Source organism: Lactuca sativa, chromosome 4 (assembly GCF_002870075.4).
Source record: "Lactuca sativa cultivar Salinas chromosome 4, Lsat_Salinas_v11, whole genome shotgun sequence".
In the NCBI taxonomy this organism is placed as follows: Eukaryota; Viridiplantae; Streptophyta; class Magnoliopsida; order Asterales; family Asteraceae; genus Lactuca; species Lactuca sativa.
Window position 1 is genome coordinate 90,938,254 of NC_056626.2, and position 14,506 is coordinate 90,952,759.

General features: G+C 33.4%; 3 protein-coding genes across 4 annotated transcripts; 1 reads left to right on the plus strand and 2 right to left on the minus strand.

Moving 5' to 3' along the window:
- Positions 1–489: 489 nt before the first annotated feature.
- On the minus strand, positions 490–2,936 carry LOC111887360 (4-hydroxy-tetrahydrodipicolinate synthase, chloroplastic). 2 transcript variants are annotated; one of them, XM_023883526.3, is made up of 4 exons: positions 2,586–2,936; positions 1,916–1,999; positions 1,434–1,668; positions 490–1,339 (listed from the first exon to the last, which is right to left on the minus strand). In XM_023883526.3, the coding sequence occupies exons 1-4, from the start codon at positions 2,690–2,692 to the stop codon at positions 647–649; spliced, it is 1,119 nt and encodes a 372-aa protein (XP_023739294.1). In that variant the 5' UTR covers positions 2,693–2,936; the 3' UTR covers positions 490–646. The 2 variants fall into 2 exon arrangements, with proteins under 2 accessions (XP_023739294.1, XP_023739295.1); XM_023883527.3 differs by having other exon boundaries at positions 1,916–1,996; positions 2,586–2,934.
- Positions 2,937–3,977: 1,041 nt separating this feature from the next.
- On the plus strand, positions 3,978–7,732 carry LOC111887367 (secretory carrier-associated membrane protein 3). Its single transcript, XM_023883535.3, has 13 exons — positions 3,978–4,253; positions 4,841–4,900; positions 5,178–5,282; positions 5,379–5,441; positions 5,644–5,677; positions 5,770–5,892; positions 6,205–6,267; positions 6,365–6,458; positions 6,726–6,771; positions 6,919–6,986; positions 7,086–7,134; positions 7,214–7,279; positions 7,410–7,732. Exons 1-13 carry the CDS (start codon positions 4,194–4,196, stop codon positions 7,470–7,472), a joined length of 894 nt encoding a protein of 297 aa, XP_023739303.1. The 5' UTR covers positions 3,978–4,193; the 3' UTR covers positions 7,473–7,732.
- LOC111887366 (PAP-specific phosphatase HAL2-like) lies at positions 7,514–11,341 on the minus strand. Its single transcript, XM_023883534.3, has 3 exons — positions 10,852–11,341; positions 9,376–10,066; positions 7,514–8,489 (listed from the first exon to the last, which is right to left on the minus strand). Exons 1-3 carry the CDS (start codon positions 11,228–11,230, stop codon positions 8,186–8,188), a joined length of 1,374 nt encoding a protein of 457 aa, XP_023739302.1. The 5' UTR covers positions 11,231–11,341; the 3' UTR covers positions 7,514–8,185.
- Positions 11,342–14,506: the final 3,165 nt, after the last annotated feature.

The window sequence follows — 14,506 nt, forward strand, 5'->3', positions numbered from 1 at the left end:
TTCTATATTGTAAACGAGCAAAGCTACTTTACATAGATTTGTTACAAGCCCGAATTGAAATCGATTTTAAAACAGCCCCAAGGTTATTTCCTTTAGTGCATATATACACTCAAAAGGTTTGACTTTAAGTGTGATATTGTTTGTCCTTTCTAAATCAATTGATTTAAATTTATGTAACATGCAACGTAAGATCCTAGGATTGAACTTTGGGGTTGTAATCCCCTCATTTGACTGTCAACTGAACGTCAATTCAATTATTAAAAATAAATCAATAAATATAAAAAATAGTTTAAAAAAGAATTGAACCTCTAACTTCAACGTAAAAGACATTTTAATTAACAACCTTTGTTTCCTTATGTAGTTCTAAGTTTACAACTTCAGAAACATAAAACCAACCTAGACAATGTCTTAAAAAACATTTATTCAAGCTTTTAGAAAACAAAATCAACTTACAAAATCGTATCAACGAAAGCATCACCAGACAACGCCTTAGTAATCATATTCTATCACCTTATATTTGAGTTCCATCACAAAGTTGAAAGCTTTATTGAATAAGGTACGATTTCAGCCGAAACAACAAAATCCGCACATAATACACAGCCTAAACCAAACACAACTTTCTAACTCAACAAAAAAAAAAAAGTAACTAATACCTACCCACCAAGATAAACTCATCATCATCAAGAACTTGAACATCTTTCTCCCCAATAAAATTCTCCCTTCCAATCCCTTTAACGATCTCAACAAACTCCACCCTCTTTTCCAAAGGAAGCGGCACATACGGAAGCCGAAAAATCGGCCTCACAACTCCAAGTTGAGCAAGAGCCGTATTCAACCCAATCGGATTCGGCTCACAAAACAACCATTTCATCAAAGGCAACAACTTCAAATTAAGCGATAAATTCTTACCTTCAAACATAAGCTCCCGCATCAACCCTGGAACCAGATTGCTAGCCACAGATATCACCCCCGTGGCACCGTGGTCCCACCGTGAGTCATGACACTCGTCATCGTTCCCACTCCATGTTGTGATGTTGGTTTGGGTGTAGGTTTGGATTCGGTTGTGACCCATGCATTCTTTGATGCCAGCTAGGTTTGGGTTGGAGGAGAGAGAGTGGATGATGGTTGGGGGGATGTCTTGCCCGGTTCGGGTGGGGACGTTGTAGATGATTGTGGGGCCCATTGGGAGCACGCATTTGAAATGGGAAATGAGACCTTCCAGTGAGGTTTTTCCATAGTATGGGTTGATGTGAAGGGCTGCGTGCATTCCCACTGCAAACCCTTGTTCGGTTGCGTGGATTGCTTCTCGAGTTGAGTTGCTTCCCGTGTTTCCTATCACCTGAAACCAAACTCATGTTAAAAAGAAGCAAAATACAAAATTTTATTGCTACTGAGCTATTATTGAAAAGCACAATAATGAGAGAAGTTTGAACCTTGATTGATGTGCCAAAGCAATTGATGGTGTGGCCAATGAGCATAATGTGTTCATCCCAACTCATCAACTGGCCTTCACCAGTGGTTCCACCAACAATCACACCATCAGCTCCATTTTCAATCTGCATATTCACCAAGGCATCATAAGCCTCCAGATCGAACCTCCCATCAGGTAAGTATGGAGTTTTAATTGCAGTTATCAATCTCAATGACTTTATCTCATCTGTAGAAGTCCTGATAAGACAGCAAAACAATGTATTAACAGAGTATAACAGATATTTACTTTCATTGATTTGTCTATGTCATCCAAAATTTCCAAATACGAAGCAAATTTTCACTACCATAATGAATCATGGTGTTCCTACTTATAACCATAACAATTATACTACAATTTTAAGAAACATACAAGGAAGGGGTATTCATTTAGGAATACTTTTCATTGTCTGTATGTGAGGGTGTAAAGAGGAGATAGCATGGATACCGATTCTTCACTTCAAAACTGCGCATTGGTAGATGAAAATTGGGGATTACAGCTGCTTTTGGGGATACCCATCTTGCACTCCTGCTTAATCATAACAAACAAAAAAAGGAATTACTGTTGGTGGGACAAGCATGGTAATGTGGAAGAAGCACTTATAAAATTCAAGGTTTCTTTGGATATGACAATGATGACGTGTAACACCTCATGTCATGATCAAATCTACAACTTCTCTCATTAATCAGTAGACCAACTAAACCCATGGTGGGTTAGGTTCTCTCCATAATCAGCCTCACATCTAATGCTAAGAACCAATGTGGTAAAGTTGGCCACCATTGTTCTGTGTTAAAAAGCAAATAGCCAGTAATTTCAGAAAATTCCCAGTGGTTATTTTAGAAACAGTATAAAAAGATTAGTAGTCACTTTCTGGTGGAAAACGAAGATTTGATCCTATCATAACATACACGATGGATAATTTTTCCAAAGCACAAATAAAGTAAAATTTGTATATAAAACAACCGGAAACACGTTGAAAGATGTAGCGCTTTAGGTGTTCAAAAATCATACTGAGCAAAAAAAAAACATTATCGGTTATCCCCGCTGCTCTGCATTGTAATAAAACAGGACATTCAAAAGCAACCACGGGAAACAAATTAGGGTTTGTAATGAATACCTATTGCGAGTATTCGTCGAATTCGAGCGCACAAGCCGGAAAGGAGAGTCATTCCCCCACGAAGTAGAGCTCTTGAAAGCATACATTTGCTGATATGCTACAGACATCTTTGTGTATACAGAGAAGATTTGAAACAGAAGGAAGATTTACTTATCTGCTCCTTTCCTCAGATGAAAATAGTGATGATTGGCGTGGTGATAATAAGTGGTAATGCTGTGGTAATGGTGGTGGCGGTGGTGGTTGGGTCGCGTAGGAAGTGGACGGCGAGGTGGTGGAACATTGCAGTGGGGTTTACTATAGATGATGAGTGAAACTGGAACCCTAGAGTTTATAGCCGTGCATTTTGTTATAACGCTAAATTTAATAAAAGTATATCAATCACATGTTCAAGAATGATACGTGTAACATTATTAAATAATTAAGTCAATTGTGAGTGGTGAGAGTCGTTCATATGGTATATAAAATTCGTCCATTATATGAGTTGATTTGATATTCTAGAACTCATACGAGTTTCAAATCACTTCATATGATTTAACCAGAGTTCTGATCTTTTTATTAATTTACAACTTATATATATGGTGACATTTTCTTTGAATATATTAATTTAGAATTTATACTTTTTTTTGGAAAGCACATCGCTATCTTAGTACTAAATCTATAATTTTTTGTTTTCAGCGATTTGAACCTTCAATCTTTAGTGACATCTTTTCGTCAATTCCTTATCACTATGCTATGAAGTATAAATTTAAAATTTATGTACTTTAATACAAAAGAAAATTGTTTGTTGATAAAATGCTCCAATTGATTGAAGGTTCACATCCTACCTGGGATGAAGATGTAGACTAGGAATAGATTTTAGCTATTCAAAAAGAAAAATCAAAACTTAGATTATTAAATATAATTTCAAATAAAGCTATGATTATTTTTTTCATGTACCCAAAACACTAAATGGCCAACCAAGCAAGACTATAACCAAATTTGAACACATTTTTGCTTTTCCACGCTTGATACACTTCTAGAACCAATATAATAGCGATTAAATTAAATCAAAATATTAATAAATTGACTTTTGCAGCAGGCAGTATTTGAATATTATATCATAAAACATTGAATATTATATCATAAAATATTAAAGATTATATCACAAAATATTAACTTTAATGATTATAAATCAGATTCTAATTTTTTTTCATATTGAGTCGGATAATTTGACAATTTTATTAAAGTATTTGAGGACTCAAATTATTTAATAAAAACAAAGTTTGTAACTTGTTTAGAAAGTTTCAAAAGTTTTTTTAATCATTTTCTTTTATATAATAAAATATTTTTCAACGAAAATGAAGGATGTTTGAAAGTTCATCTTGATGTTGTCTGCTGACCATACCGTTTGTCTCTCTCCTTTTTTTTTTCTACTTCTTCTTCTTCTTGTATTTCAACGATAGAAAACTGTAAACTTATTACACGCCTAAGCTTTTGAAAAATTCTTTGAATTCTCTCTCTCTCTCTCTCTCTCTCTCTCTCTCTCTCTCTCTCACACACACACACACACACAACTTGTTATTCATCGTTGTGTTAACTGGGATCTTCTCCCGCCTGAATTTGGTGCTGATGGCTGGTCGTTATGATCCTAATCCCTTTGACGATGGGGAGGAAGTCAACCCCTTCGCTGTAAGTTATCAGTTCTGCTTCCAATTTGCTTGTAACGTCTCATCTAAATGTTTGATCATGGTTTTCCCTTTGAACTTTTACTTGATCAACGCTAATTATGATTCAGGATTGAACTTGTTTTTCTGCCCTGAATTGCCGAATCCGATTTTGTTTGAATTTCGATTTCAATTGATCTTCAACTTATTTGCAGCATAATACCTGTATTTATTGATTATGGAACTGAATTGTGATTTTTAATTTTTAAGCAGTTCTTACTAACGATTCATCTGCTCACATGATTAGCAAAAAGTGCGGATGCTTTTGCGTATTGTAAAGCTAATGAGATCATAGACTGTTCATTTCAAACATAATTATGTTTCTATTTTATTACATTTTTGTTTTTAAAACATCCATACAAAGTGTGGCCAAAATGATTAATGTAATCCACGCATTAAAGAGACAATGATCCTTTATTTGAAAGTCTTTGATTAATGATATATGAATTTGAGTGATTTTAAGTGATTATTTGTTCACATTTTGCAAACTCATGTTTCTAACAAATGTATATGTTTGGTCATTCTAACGTCTTTTTGAATCTACATAATCAGGAAGGAGCAGCGGGAAAAGGCAGGAAAACAAATTATAGTGGGGGCTCATTTTACACTACAGTAAGGCCTTGTTTCCTTTTTTTTTTTTGTTCCCATAAAGTGTTGTCTAATAATTGAAAATATATTTGAGAAAAATACACGAGGGAAAATTTTAAAAAAGCTAAAAGACTTAATAGGGGGAAATATTATTTCTGCTACTTTCTCTATCAAGACATTCTTTCTGCATTAACTCAAAATTCCATATATACCATAAAGTTTTGGATTTTCTGCTATGTTTATATATGAATTATATGATTTCCAGATGTTATTTATATAAAATTGATTGGTTTTTTTTCAGGGTGTTCCTTCTGCTCCAAGTTCTAAGATCTCACTTCTTCCTCATGAACCAGCAAATTATTATGATCGAAATGCCTCAGTTGACATTCCTCTTGATTCTGCTTCGGTAGGGTTGACTATTAAATCTTATTATTAGTTTATTAATATATTCTTTACATGAATGTTGTTGACAAATTTTGGTGTCAATGGAAATTTATTGAAGGATCTGAAGAAGAGAGAGAGGGATCTTCAAGCTAGGGAAGCTGATCTGAAGAAGAGGGAAGAGGTAAAATGTTCTATTGATTTGTATATTTGCAATTTCATTCAAATACAAAACAATTTTCACTGCTATGGTTGGGAATATTTTCAAAGTATAATGTCCTAAAGAAAAATTTGAAAGTAAAATGTTTATTTATTAAAAGTATATGGCTATCTATTGCATCTTTATTTACACCAACCTCGTTATTCTTTGATTGTGTTTTTTGCAGATAGTAAGACGAAAAGAGGAGGCAGCTGCTCGAGGTAGTTCATCTTCATAATTTTTCCCATTTTTTTTAATAATATATAGAAGAGTTCAATTTTTTTATAAACTAATCCATCTTTTTCCATTTCAGCTGGTATTGTTCTTGAGGAGAAAAATTGGCCACCATTTTTCCCAATCATTCATCACGATATTGCAAACGAGATACCGATTCATCTACAGAAATTGCAGTATGTTGCATTCATGACATACTTGGGTATGCGTTTATTCCCTTATTAATTTTGGTTCTCAAATTTCTTTATTATTTGCATAATGGAAGGCTTTTGGTCAACAATTTCGTAAGACACTGTAACTTTCATGGGACCAAAGAAGAATTATTTGTTTTAAACTGGATGACCTCAGAGATTTGCAACATTTCATCGGATATAATCCAAAATATGAAATGATCTATTTGTCCATTGTCATTTATAACTTACTGATGCTTTTGATTCACAAAAGATCATTTGATTAAAAAATCAAACAGTTTTATAAAGTTTTTCTAATAGTATACAATTGTTATTGCAAACAGGGTTGGTATGTTGTCTTTTTTGGAATATTATAGCCACAACGACTGCATGGATTAAAGGAGAAGGTGTGTGTTTGTTTCCCCTTTTTCTTTTTAATTTTTATTAGCACCTGTCATTAAATTATTGTAATATGTTTTGTTTTTTTTTTTCCTTGTGCTACAGACGTGAAGATCTGGTTTCTTGCAGTTATCTACTTCATATTAGGGGTTCCACTTGGCTATGTTTTGTGGTACAGGCCACTTTATCGTGTTTTTAGGTAACGCTTTATTGCATCCTACTTTCATTCCTTTTTATTACAATATTGTATTTCAATTCATTTCTTATTAAGCCATTGTGCTTTGGATAATCTACCCAGTTATAACAATGAAAATTGCTTTGTATTTGGATGACATTGCTATTTTTGGGTAGATTTTAAACGCTACAATTACAAATAAATAAAAGCATGCTGCTGTTTTCTTGCATTTTGCTTAACAAAGTATCATCTTCTTATCTTTTTGATTAACATTATTAATTGTGTTTGCAGGAAGGAAAGTGCATTCGGGTTTGGTTGGTTCTTCCTATTTTACTTGGTAAAAAGCCTTAGCCATTGTATTTGATTTTTTACTATGGTTTCCAAAGAAGCAATTTGGACAAATTATGGGAACGAAAATGCAAAATATAATGAAAAAGAAACATTATCATTTTCTGATTGTTTGTTGTTATTTTTCTGCTTACAGTTACACATAGGTTTTGTAATCTTTGCGGCTGTTGCTCCTCCCATTGTCTTCAAAGGGAAATCTCTCACGTGAGTTCCTCCCCCTTTTTATAAATATATTCATCCCTTTTAGGCCAAATTTGCCCTTTTTCATTTTTTTTTGTAACAATTTTGCTTTCCATTGAACAGAGGAATCCTACCAGCAGTTGATCTTGTAGGAGATCAAGCTTTAGTTGGGGTGAGTTTTTGTGCAGATTTTAATCTTTTACGAATATAACGTTTATTATTTTAGTACTAATTATGATTATTTTGTATAGATCTTCTACTTTCTTGGTTTCGGGCTATTCTGTCTCGAGTCTTTGCTCAGCATTTGGGTTATTCAGGTTTATTCTCTTTCACAAATAAACAACCCTTTTATCCACATTGGTTAATTGTTATTGTTATGTTTTAATAAAGCTATTATTAAGAATATTAAGTATATATATATTTTTCATATTATTCCTAATTATGCAGCAAGTATACATGTATTTCCGAGGGAGTGGCAGAGCAGCAGAGATGAGACGTGGGGGTGCTTGAGGTGTCACCAACCTGAGGCATGAGTTACGTTGATTCTGATATTGTTTTTTTTTTTTTTTTTTTTTTTTTTTAATGGTGAGATTATATTTGCTGATTTTAATTTCATAAATGGATTTGAGTTGTAAAAAAGTTTAGAAAGATGGCAGGAGAAGGAGAGGAACTGATAGTTTTTAACTTTGTTTGTAAATCGGTTATATTTTATTTTTATATTTGATTATAAACTATAATAAGAGAAGAGATTGGTGATTCTTGTTTTTGAATGCTTTTGAGTTGTGGATTATATGATTCAACAAATGAACAAAATTTGGCTCCATTGAATGTGTCTATATTACATGTTTAATGGCATATTAAATACAGATAAAAGATTGAAAACTTGAAATCAAAAATGAAATAGCTCATGGCAAATTAATCAAAATAACCCAATATAATTACATGATATATAATACAAAGGAAAACCCACAAAAAAAATCATGCATTTGACAAAACAATATTATTTTGGTACCAAATCATCTAAGCTGTATTACAAAAGTTATTTATTTGACCATTATATATCTTAAATTCAACCATTTTTTTTTTCGTTTCCTACTTTTCTTTATTTGGTCAAATAAGTGAAGAAAATTTATTTTACTAGAGCAAATATTTTCTCCCCTTCTGTACTCGAAAAACATATCATACAAAATCCAACGGCGGATATTAAGATATTATGTGATGGATCAAAGGCTAGAAGAGTTCCAGCTGGCATCAACTGCTCTCATGATCTTCTCATGTAGGGAGGCGCCAGCACATGCGATTATACCTCGATCTAGTCCTTGCAAGTACATACCTTTAGAGAAGTCGAGTCGCTGGCCCCCGGCGTCGGTGACGACACCGCCGGCTTCTTCGATGATGACAACTCCGGCGGCATGGTCCCATATCTTCTCCTTATAACCGGCTCTTGCGAACTTCATGAAAATCTCTGCGTCTCCCCGAGCGATGGCGGCGTATTTCACCATACTGTATACTCGTAATGGTTGGTTCCTGCAGTACGAGGGTGAAAATTAAAAAGTTTCATGTGATTTTCCCTATTTACCCCTGAATTTCGGGATAAGGGTAGATTAGTAAATTTGTGAATGTCTCAACTCGCATTGTGTTTGCAGCAGTCATGGATATCCAAGTAATTTTGCAAATTTACCCTTATTTTCATTATATAGTTAATATCTGTGACCATTGCAAATGATCGATTTGTTGATTCTTGGTATTGAAAGAGCAAATTGCAGAAAATAACAGAACACTTAATATTTTTACTAATATGATAAATGTATTTTTTTTGTAACCATGATAGCAATCTATCTATATTTTTTCTACAAATAACATATATTTACATATAACAGAATATGAATAACATACTTATATATATTTCTTTACTTATATATATTTCTTTACTTATGATAGCAAAAAAAAAATATAACAAATTGAAATGTAAGTACGTTACTATTTTGGGTAAAACAATAAAGTAAAATTGTTCATTATTGGTAAAAAAAAAATATAAGTATGTAGCCTATCATGCGTTAAAAATAAAGTACATTGAATTCATTGGCAGCGTGAGTAAAGTACGTTGCTATTCCTCGAAATTTGCTGTATTCATATTTCTTTATCAATAATAGCAAAGTACTTAAAATTTTACGGATAACCCATAATGACAACATACTTACATTTTTTTTTAAATAGCAAAATGTAACAAATATATTACATTACCCATATTGGTAGTGAAATGTAAGTATGTAAGACCTTGCTATTATTTGGTAAAAAAATAAAGTACTTTGCCTATATTGATATCTAGAATAAAGTAAGTTTCCTATATTGGTACTTAAGACATTTCACTCGGATCAAAATTGAAAGACTTGAAAAGAGAAAGAACAAGTACCTAAGCCCAACACTATGAGCCAACCCTTGAGTAAACGAGTGGCTCGAGTTCGCCTTCTCAACGGGCTCACAAAACGTAGCCAAAACGGGATTATCAATACTCGACACTGTGACCGGCCTCGCAGAATTCGGCCACACAAAACTTTTATCTCCACTCACCAACGGTTGCATCCACGCTTTCTTACTCCCTTTCTTTGCATAAAGCACACACCCTTTCCCATCCCAACTATCCAACCCTGTTTTAGTCAATCTCGAAAGCATCCTCCGATACCCATTTTGGTAATTTAACCACTCCTTATTCAACGGGTAGTTCGGGCACCCAAGAACCCCGAGCACCACCTGCCCGTTTTCAATTAAGGCTAGAGCAATCGCGTACTGGTCTCCGCGTACAAATCCTAGGGTCCCGTCGACCGGGTCGAGTACCCAGAATCGACCGGTGGGCCCGCCCGTGGAGTTGCAGCGGCTAATTGCTTCGAGAACTTGGGTGGTTTTGAGAGGTGTGGCTGGCGGTTGGAGGTTGAAAGTGGCGGCGGTGGATAGGGAGTCGTTGACGGTTGTTACTATGGATGAGAGGAGGCTGGCGGCGTTAGGTTTTGAGAGGGCTTCGATGTCTTCTTCTGCAACGATTGATACGTTTTCCGGTCCGAATGCTTGGGATAATATCCAGCTAACGGTTGCTTGCACACTCCAATCTGTTAATAAATTTGTGATATGATTATTACGACTGATAATCATACTAGACATGACATAACAGAACAGATTACACTGTGTTTGGCGTGTATTGGACTTAAAGTGAGTGTATGTCTAACTGGAGTAAGTGCAAGTCTTTATCAAGTAATAAAAAACAACACTTTAAACTTCATATCCAAAATAATGTTCTAATTGCTTTTGAGAAAGATACTCTTTTCATGAATTCATCATGTAACTTTACGATCATAGTAACTTTACATGTTGCTAGTCCATAGCTTGAAAGCAAAATCGAAAATGAGTAGGATTGTCACTTATAAGTCCATTATAGGTACTTACTTTGTGTAAAGAAAATCTTTCCACAAATTAATGAATCCCATTGGCACTTGTGAAGTTGCCTTACTTTTAGTTTTTAGGTCAAACGTAGTACTTTTTCGAATCAATGTGGGAGAATTAACTTTATTACAAACATGATTCTCTTTGTAGTACTTGTTGGAAGTTCACTCATAATCATCAATTTTTCTTAAAAAAAATATATACTGTATAATGCATACATACTAAATAATAATAGTGAGTTTGAAACTTCTATATTTGACCTCCATAAGTGAAAAATAGCTCTTGCAATTCATAAACCAGTAGACATAGAAATAATGAGTTCTGAAATAAAGAATTAAGACACAATTGTTCTTGCTACCCGCATAAAATCAGTTTCACTAATCTTCAAGCAATTACCACACAACCAAGACAATGAATTTGAAAATCGAAAGTGAAATTGAGAATCAAAGATTACCAGCAATTGTGACAGGGGAATTATCGTCTTTAGCTTGAACATCTCCATTTCCATTAAAGATCAAATTTTCTTGAACTTTCTGGCATAACAAACAAGCAACATGAACTGCTTTCACAGCAATTTCCAATTCTTTACCGTATTTCTCATCTGGGTGTGATTCAGTCGACACCCAATTGCCGTTCTTCTCCATTTCGTCAGAAACGTGTGGTTTTCGATCAGATGTATTTAGACAGCAAATGGAGGTTGTGGATTTTGGGTAATTGCGACTATGAAAGGAAACCCAGAATTTTACATTGGGTTTTAGAGAATCGTTGCTCTTGTTGGCAAAGAACAAAGTTTGTGGGATTTTGGTTCCCAATTTTGAAGGAAAAACAGTCATTATAAATAGCTCTCTCACACTCGACTGTATCCAGATTTTTCAAAGTTTCCAGTGATTTTGATGTATTTGGCCGAGAAAGGCACACGGTGTTGTGTTGGTTTGCTTAGAAAAAGGTAATGTGGAATATTGCATTTAAGACCCTTGAGATTGCGGAGATTGTAGAGCAAGCCTCGTTTTAACCCGATGACGATTCATCATCATCATCCCCTCTCCCCTGGTAAATAAAAATACTTTTACCATCATCATCATCCCCTAATTTTTTACCATTTGTTACATCTTCTTCATTTTTGACACATAATCTTTTTTAGGATTTTTAAAATTGTTATTTTCTACTTGTTTTTTGGGATTTTAATTTTCTTAAAATAAATTTCCAAAAAATTCTATTGGGTTATATATATATATATATATATATATATATATATATATATATATATATATATATATATATATATATATAAAATGTTATCATTCTACTAATTTAATAATAAATTCTCATAAATGTTCCAAACGATCTGATTTCTTTCATAAATAATCCAAAAGATTACATATGTTATGGAAAACATTATTTTATAAAATATTTAATGTTTATATATATTTATATTAAATTTTTATTTTTAATAAACTCGTGTAATACACGAGTCTCACACCTAATATTCTAATAATTGAATGGTTAAAAGTTAAAACCGATTTGTCCATTAAAATCACAAAAAAATAAAATAATAAATAATAATAAATGAAAGCCGTGCAGATGACAACATGTTTAGGGGTTGTTAAATTGTAACGAATGCTATTTAAAACATTTTAATGGTTCGGATAATTTTAAGGGTTTTGACATGTTTAGAGATTGTAATAAATATCCTGTTGAGTCAGACGAATCCAATTTAGATGTTACTAACTACCAAAGGGCTTCTAGTTAAACGGTATCCAGTGTTATCTTCTTTCCATGAGGTCAAGGGTTCAAGTCTCATTGTGGACATAAATGGAAGACTAAAATTAAACATTTGTGAGTCACTGAGTCATCAAAGTAGCATTTCTCAACATAAATGATTTTGTGATTTTTATGTGATCTTTTTTTCAAATTGTCAAACATTTTGAGTCAAATCATTAAGTTTTAGTTAGCTAATCGTCGAAACCATGAATCTTTTATTCTAACTTTAAAGCTTATTTTATCTTAAAAAGTTAAGACATTTTTTCTTGAAAGGTATCTAATTTTCTCATAACTTCCAATCCGATTGATATATCATTGGAAAGTCAGTTTTTTTATTATTTCTTTTTATTTCTCTCATCCACAACATATGGAAAAGTCATCTTTCTCATCTCGACCAACCCATTCAATTTTCGTTTTTTGTTAAATTAATTTTTATTAATAATTTAAAACTAGAAAAATAAAATAAAACATAATATTTTCAATTAAAAGTAAACTAGTACAAATGAAAAAAAAAACAAGATAATTAACGTTCGTAAATTCCTAAAATAAAAGTCAAAAACTCTTAACCATATTTTGCTGCAATTTGTTGTTTCTTCTCGATCAATGGTCACAGAAGCACCTCCAGTTAAGGGTGTCAAATCGGACAATCATGTCATTTTTTTGTCTGACACACGACACAACAATGTTTTATATAATAGGAACACGACACGACACGATGTTGTGTTTATTTTCATTAACATGAAAACAAGTTGATTAAAACACGACAAACACAACATAACACGACACACATAAAATAATACAATTATTATTTTATATAATTCATACCTAATCACATATAAGACGAAAAACATGAAAACTCGACACACACATGCTAAATCGTGTCAATTTCTTGCTAAATTTTAAACACGAACACAACACAAAGTTGTGTTTTTTTACATTTGACACGAATAGGAAACGAGCACAAATTCAAATTTCGATTTCGTCTCAATTTTGTTTCGTATCGTGTATTTTTGTAGTGTCATGTTATAAATTGACACTCCTAGCTCCAGTCAAATGATTATGCAGATTGAGAAAATATAACATATCTTGAGCCTCTATCTCCTTCTCCAATAGTTGAACTTTTCATTCTTGATTTCTCATATAAGAAATAATTTTTCTTATTGGTATCATCTTCTCTCTTTTGCCTCTTATTATTTTAGTGTAGATATCGGCGATTTCGTTAACAAGATCAACTATTTCATTCGGTTTTGAGAATGTCGATGTCATTTTCTTTAATTTTCGTTGTCTCCGAGGCGATGAGTCAACAACATGAAAAGGTTTCTCTTGTTGGCCAAATCTGGGTGGAAAATATGCATCTGAAGATGTTTTGTAGGCGTTGGATGAAGATGTTTCTATTTGTTTGATGAAGGAGGCAGGGAGTCTTCACCGACTTTTTACGCATTACAATTTCGCATGGTTTTTTAGAAATTCTCAAGTTTTTTCATGGGGAATAGCTTTATGATTACTAAGCCTTTGATATTCTCTTTGTGTCGATTTTAAAACATCGACCTTAGATCTCTCATTAGCTAGATTTTCTGGCTTATTGTTGTAGATGTTGAAATTGTTACAGTTTTTTTGAAGATCTTTCTAGTTTGAATTAACTTGGTACCTTGTACGATCCAAACATCCCACTTGGACATTAAAAGGATCTACAATCCACTCGCAAAATGTCTCCTACCTTTGTTCATTTCTTTGTGCCTTATATTAAAAACATGGATATACACCTTAGCAAAAGGCACCTCTTCCTTGTCCAACAACTTCTTTGACTTTTGGCGATTTGTATAATCATGTGTCTTCTTAACAACAACTTTGTGGTCATCGATTGTTTGTTCACTTCCAACAGGAGGGAGTTCATCACTAGATTCTTCAAATTCTAAGTTTTGAGTATCACAAAAATAGGAGACCTCGATAGGAGAATATTGTTATGGGGTTTTTGGAACCTTTTGAGAAAACTACATGTATTGATTGTAGCTGATATTATTGTTGGAAATAGGTGTCCAATGTAACATCCATAATTTCCAGGTATGATTCTTTGAGATTTTTATGCTTAAGTATTGAGAAGTACAACTTACGTTAAGCGTAGGATAGTCCCCTATACCGAGCGTAGGTGTTGGAATGTGGACGCGGGTTTAATGACCTACACTAAGTATAGTTAAGGATACGCCAAGCATAGTCGTGCTAGACCAAAACCCTAAACCTATGGTTATGAGGCCTATTTAAAGGCTCTAACTCTTTGGGATCCTCCCCATAATCAACCTCCACCTTCTTCATCAGCCACCTTGAAACCCTATCCACCTTTTGTGAGATTT

What these genes read in the sequence shown, in the direction of transcription:
- LOC111887366 (XM_023883534.3), bottom strand. Translation starts at nt 11,230, where the DNA reads ATGACTGTTTTTCCTTCAAAATTGGGAACCAAAATCCCACAAACTTTG. An exon ending in TTCCCCTGTCACAATTGCTG is followed by an intron (nt 10,067 to 10,851) that starts GTAATCTTTGAT and finishes ATTTATTAACAG; the next exon opens with ATTGGAGTGTGCAAGCAACC. An exon ending in GCTCATAGTGTTGGGCTTAG is followed by an intron (nt 8,490 to 9,375) that starts GTACTTGTTCTT and finishes CTCGTACTGCAG; the next exon opens with GAACCAACCATTACGAGTAT.
- LOC111887360 (XM_023883526.3), bottom strand. Translation starts at nt 2,692, where the DNA reads ATGTCTGTAGCATATCAGCAAATGTATGCTTTCAAGAGCTCTACTTCG. An exon ending in AGTTTTGAAGTGAAGAATCG is followed by an intron (nt 1,669 to 1,915) that starts GTATCCATGCTA and finishes CTGTCTTATCAG; the next exon opens with GACTTCTACAGATGAGATAA. An exon ending in GCTTTGGCACATCAATCAAG is followed by an intron (nt 1,340 to 1,433) that starts GTTCAAACTTCT and finishes GTTTGGTTTCAG; the next exon opens with GTGATAGGAAACACGGGAAG.
- LOC111887367 (XM_023883535.3), top strand. Translation starts at nt 4,194, where the DNA reads ATGGCTGGTCGTTATGATCCTAATCCCTTTGACGATGGGGAGGAAGTC. An exon ending in ATCTGAAGAAGAGGGAAGAG is followed by an intron (nt 5,442 to 5,643) that starts GTAAAATGTTCT and finishes TGTTTTTTGCAG; the next exon opens with ATAGTAAGACGAAAAGAGGA. An exon ending in TGCATTCATGACATACTTGG is followed by an intron (nt 5,893 to 6,204) that starts GTATGCGTTTAT and finishes TATTGCAAACAG; the next exon opens with GGTTGGTATGTTGTCTTTTT.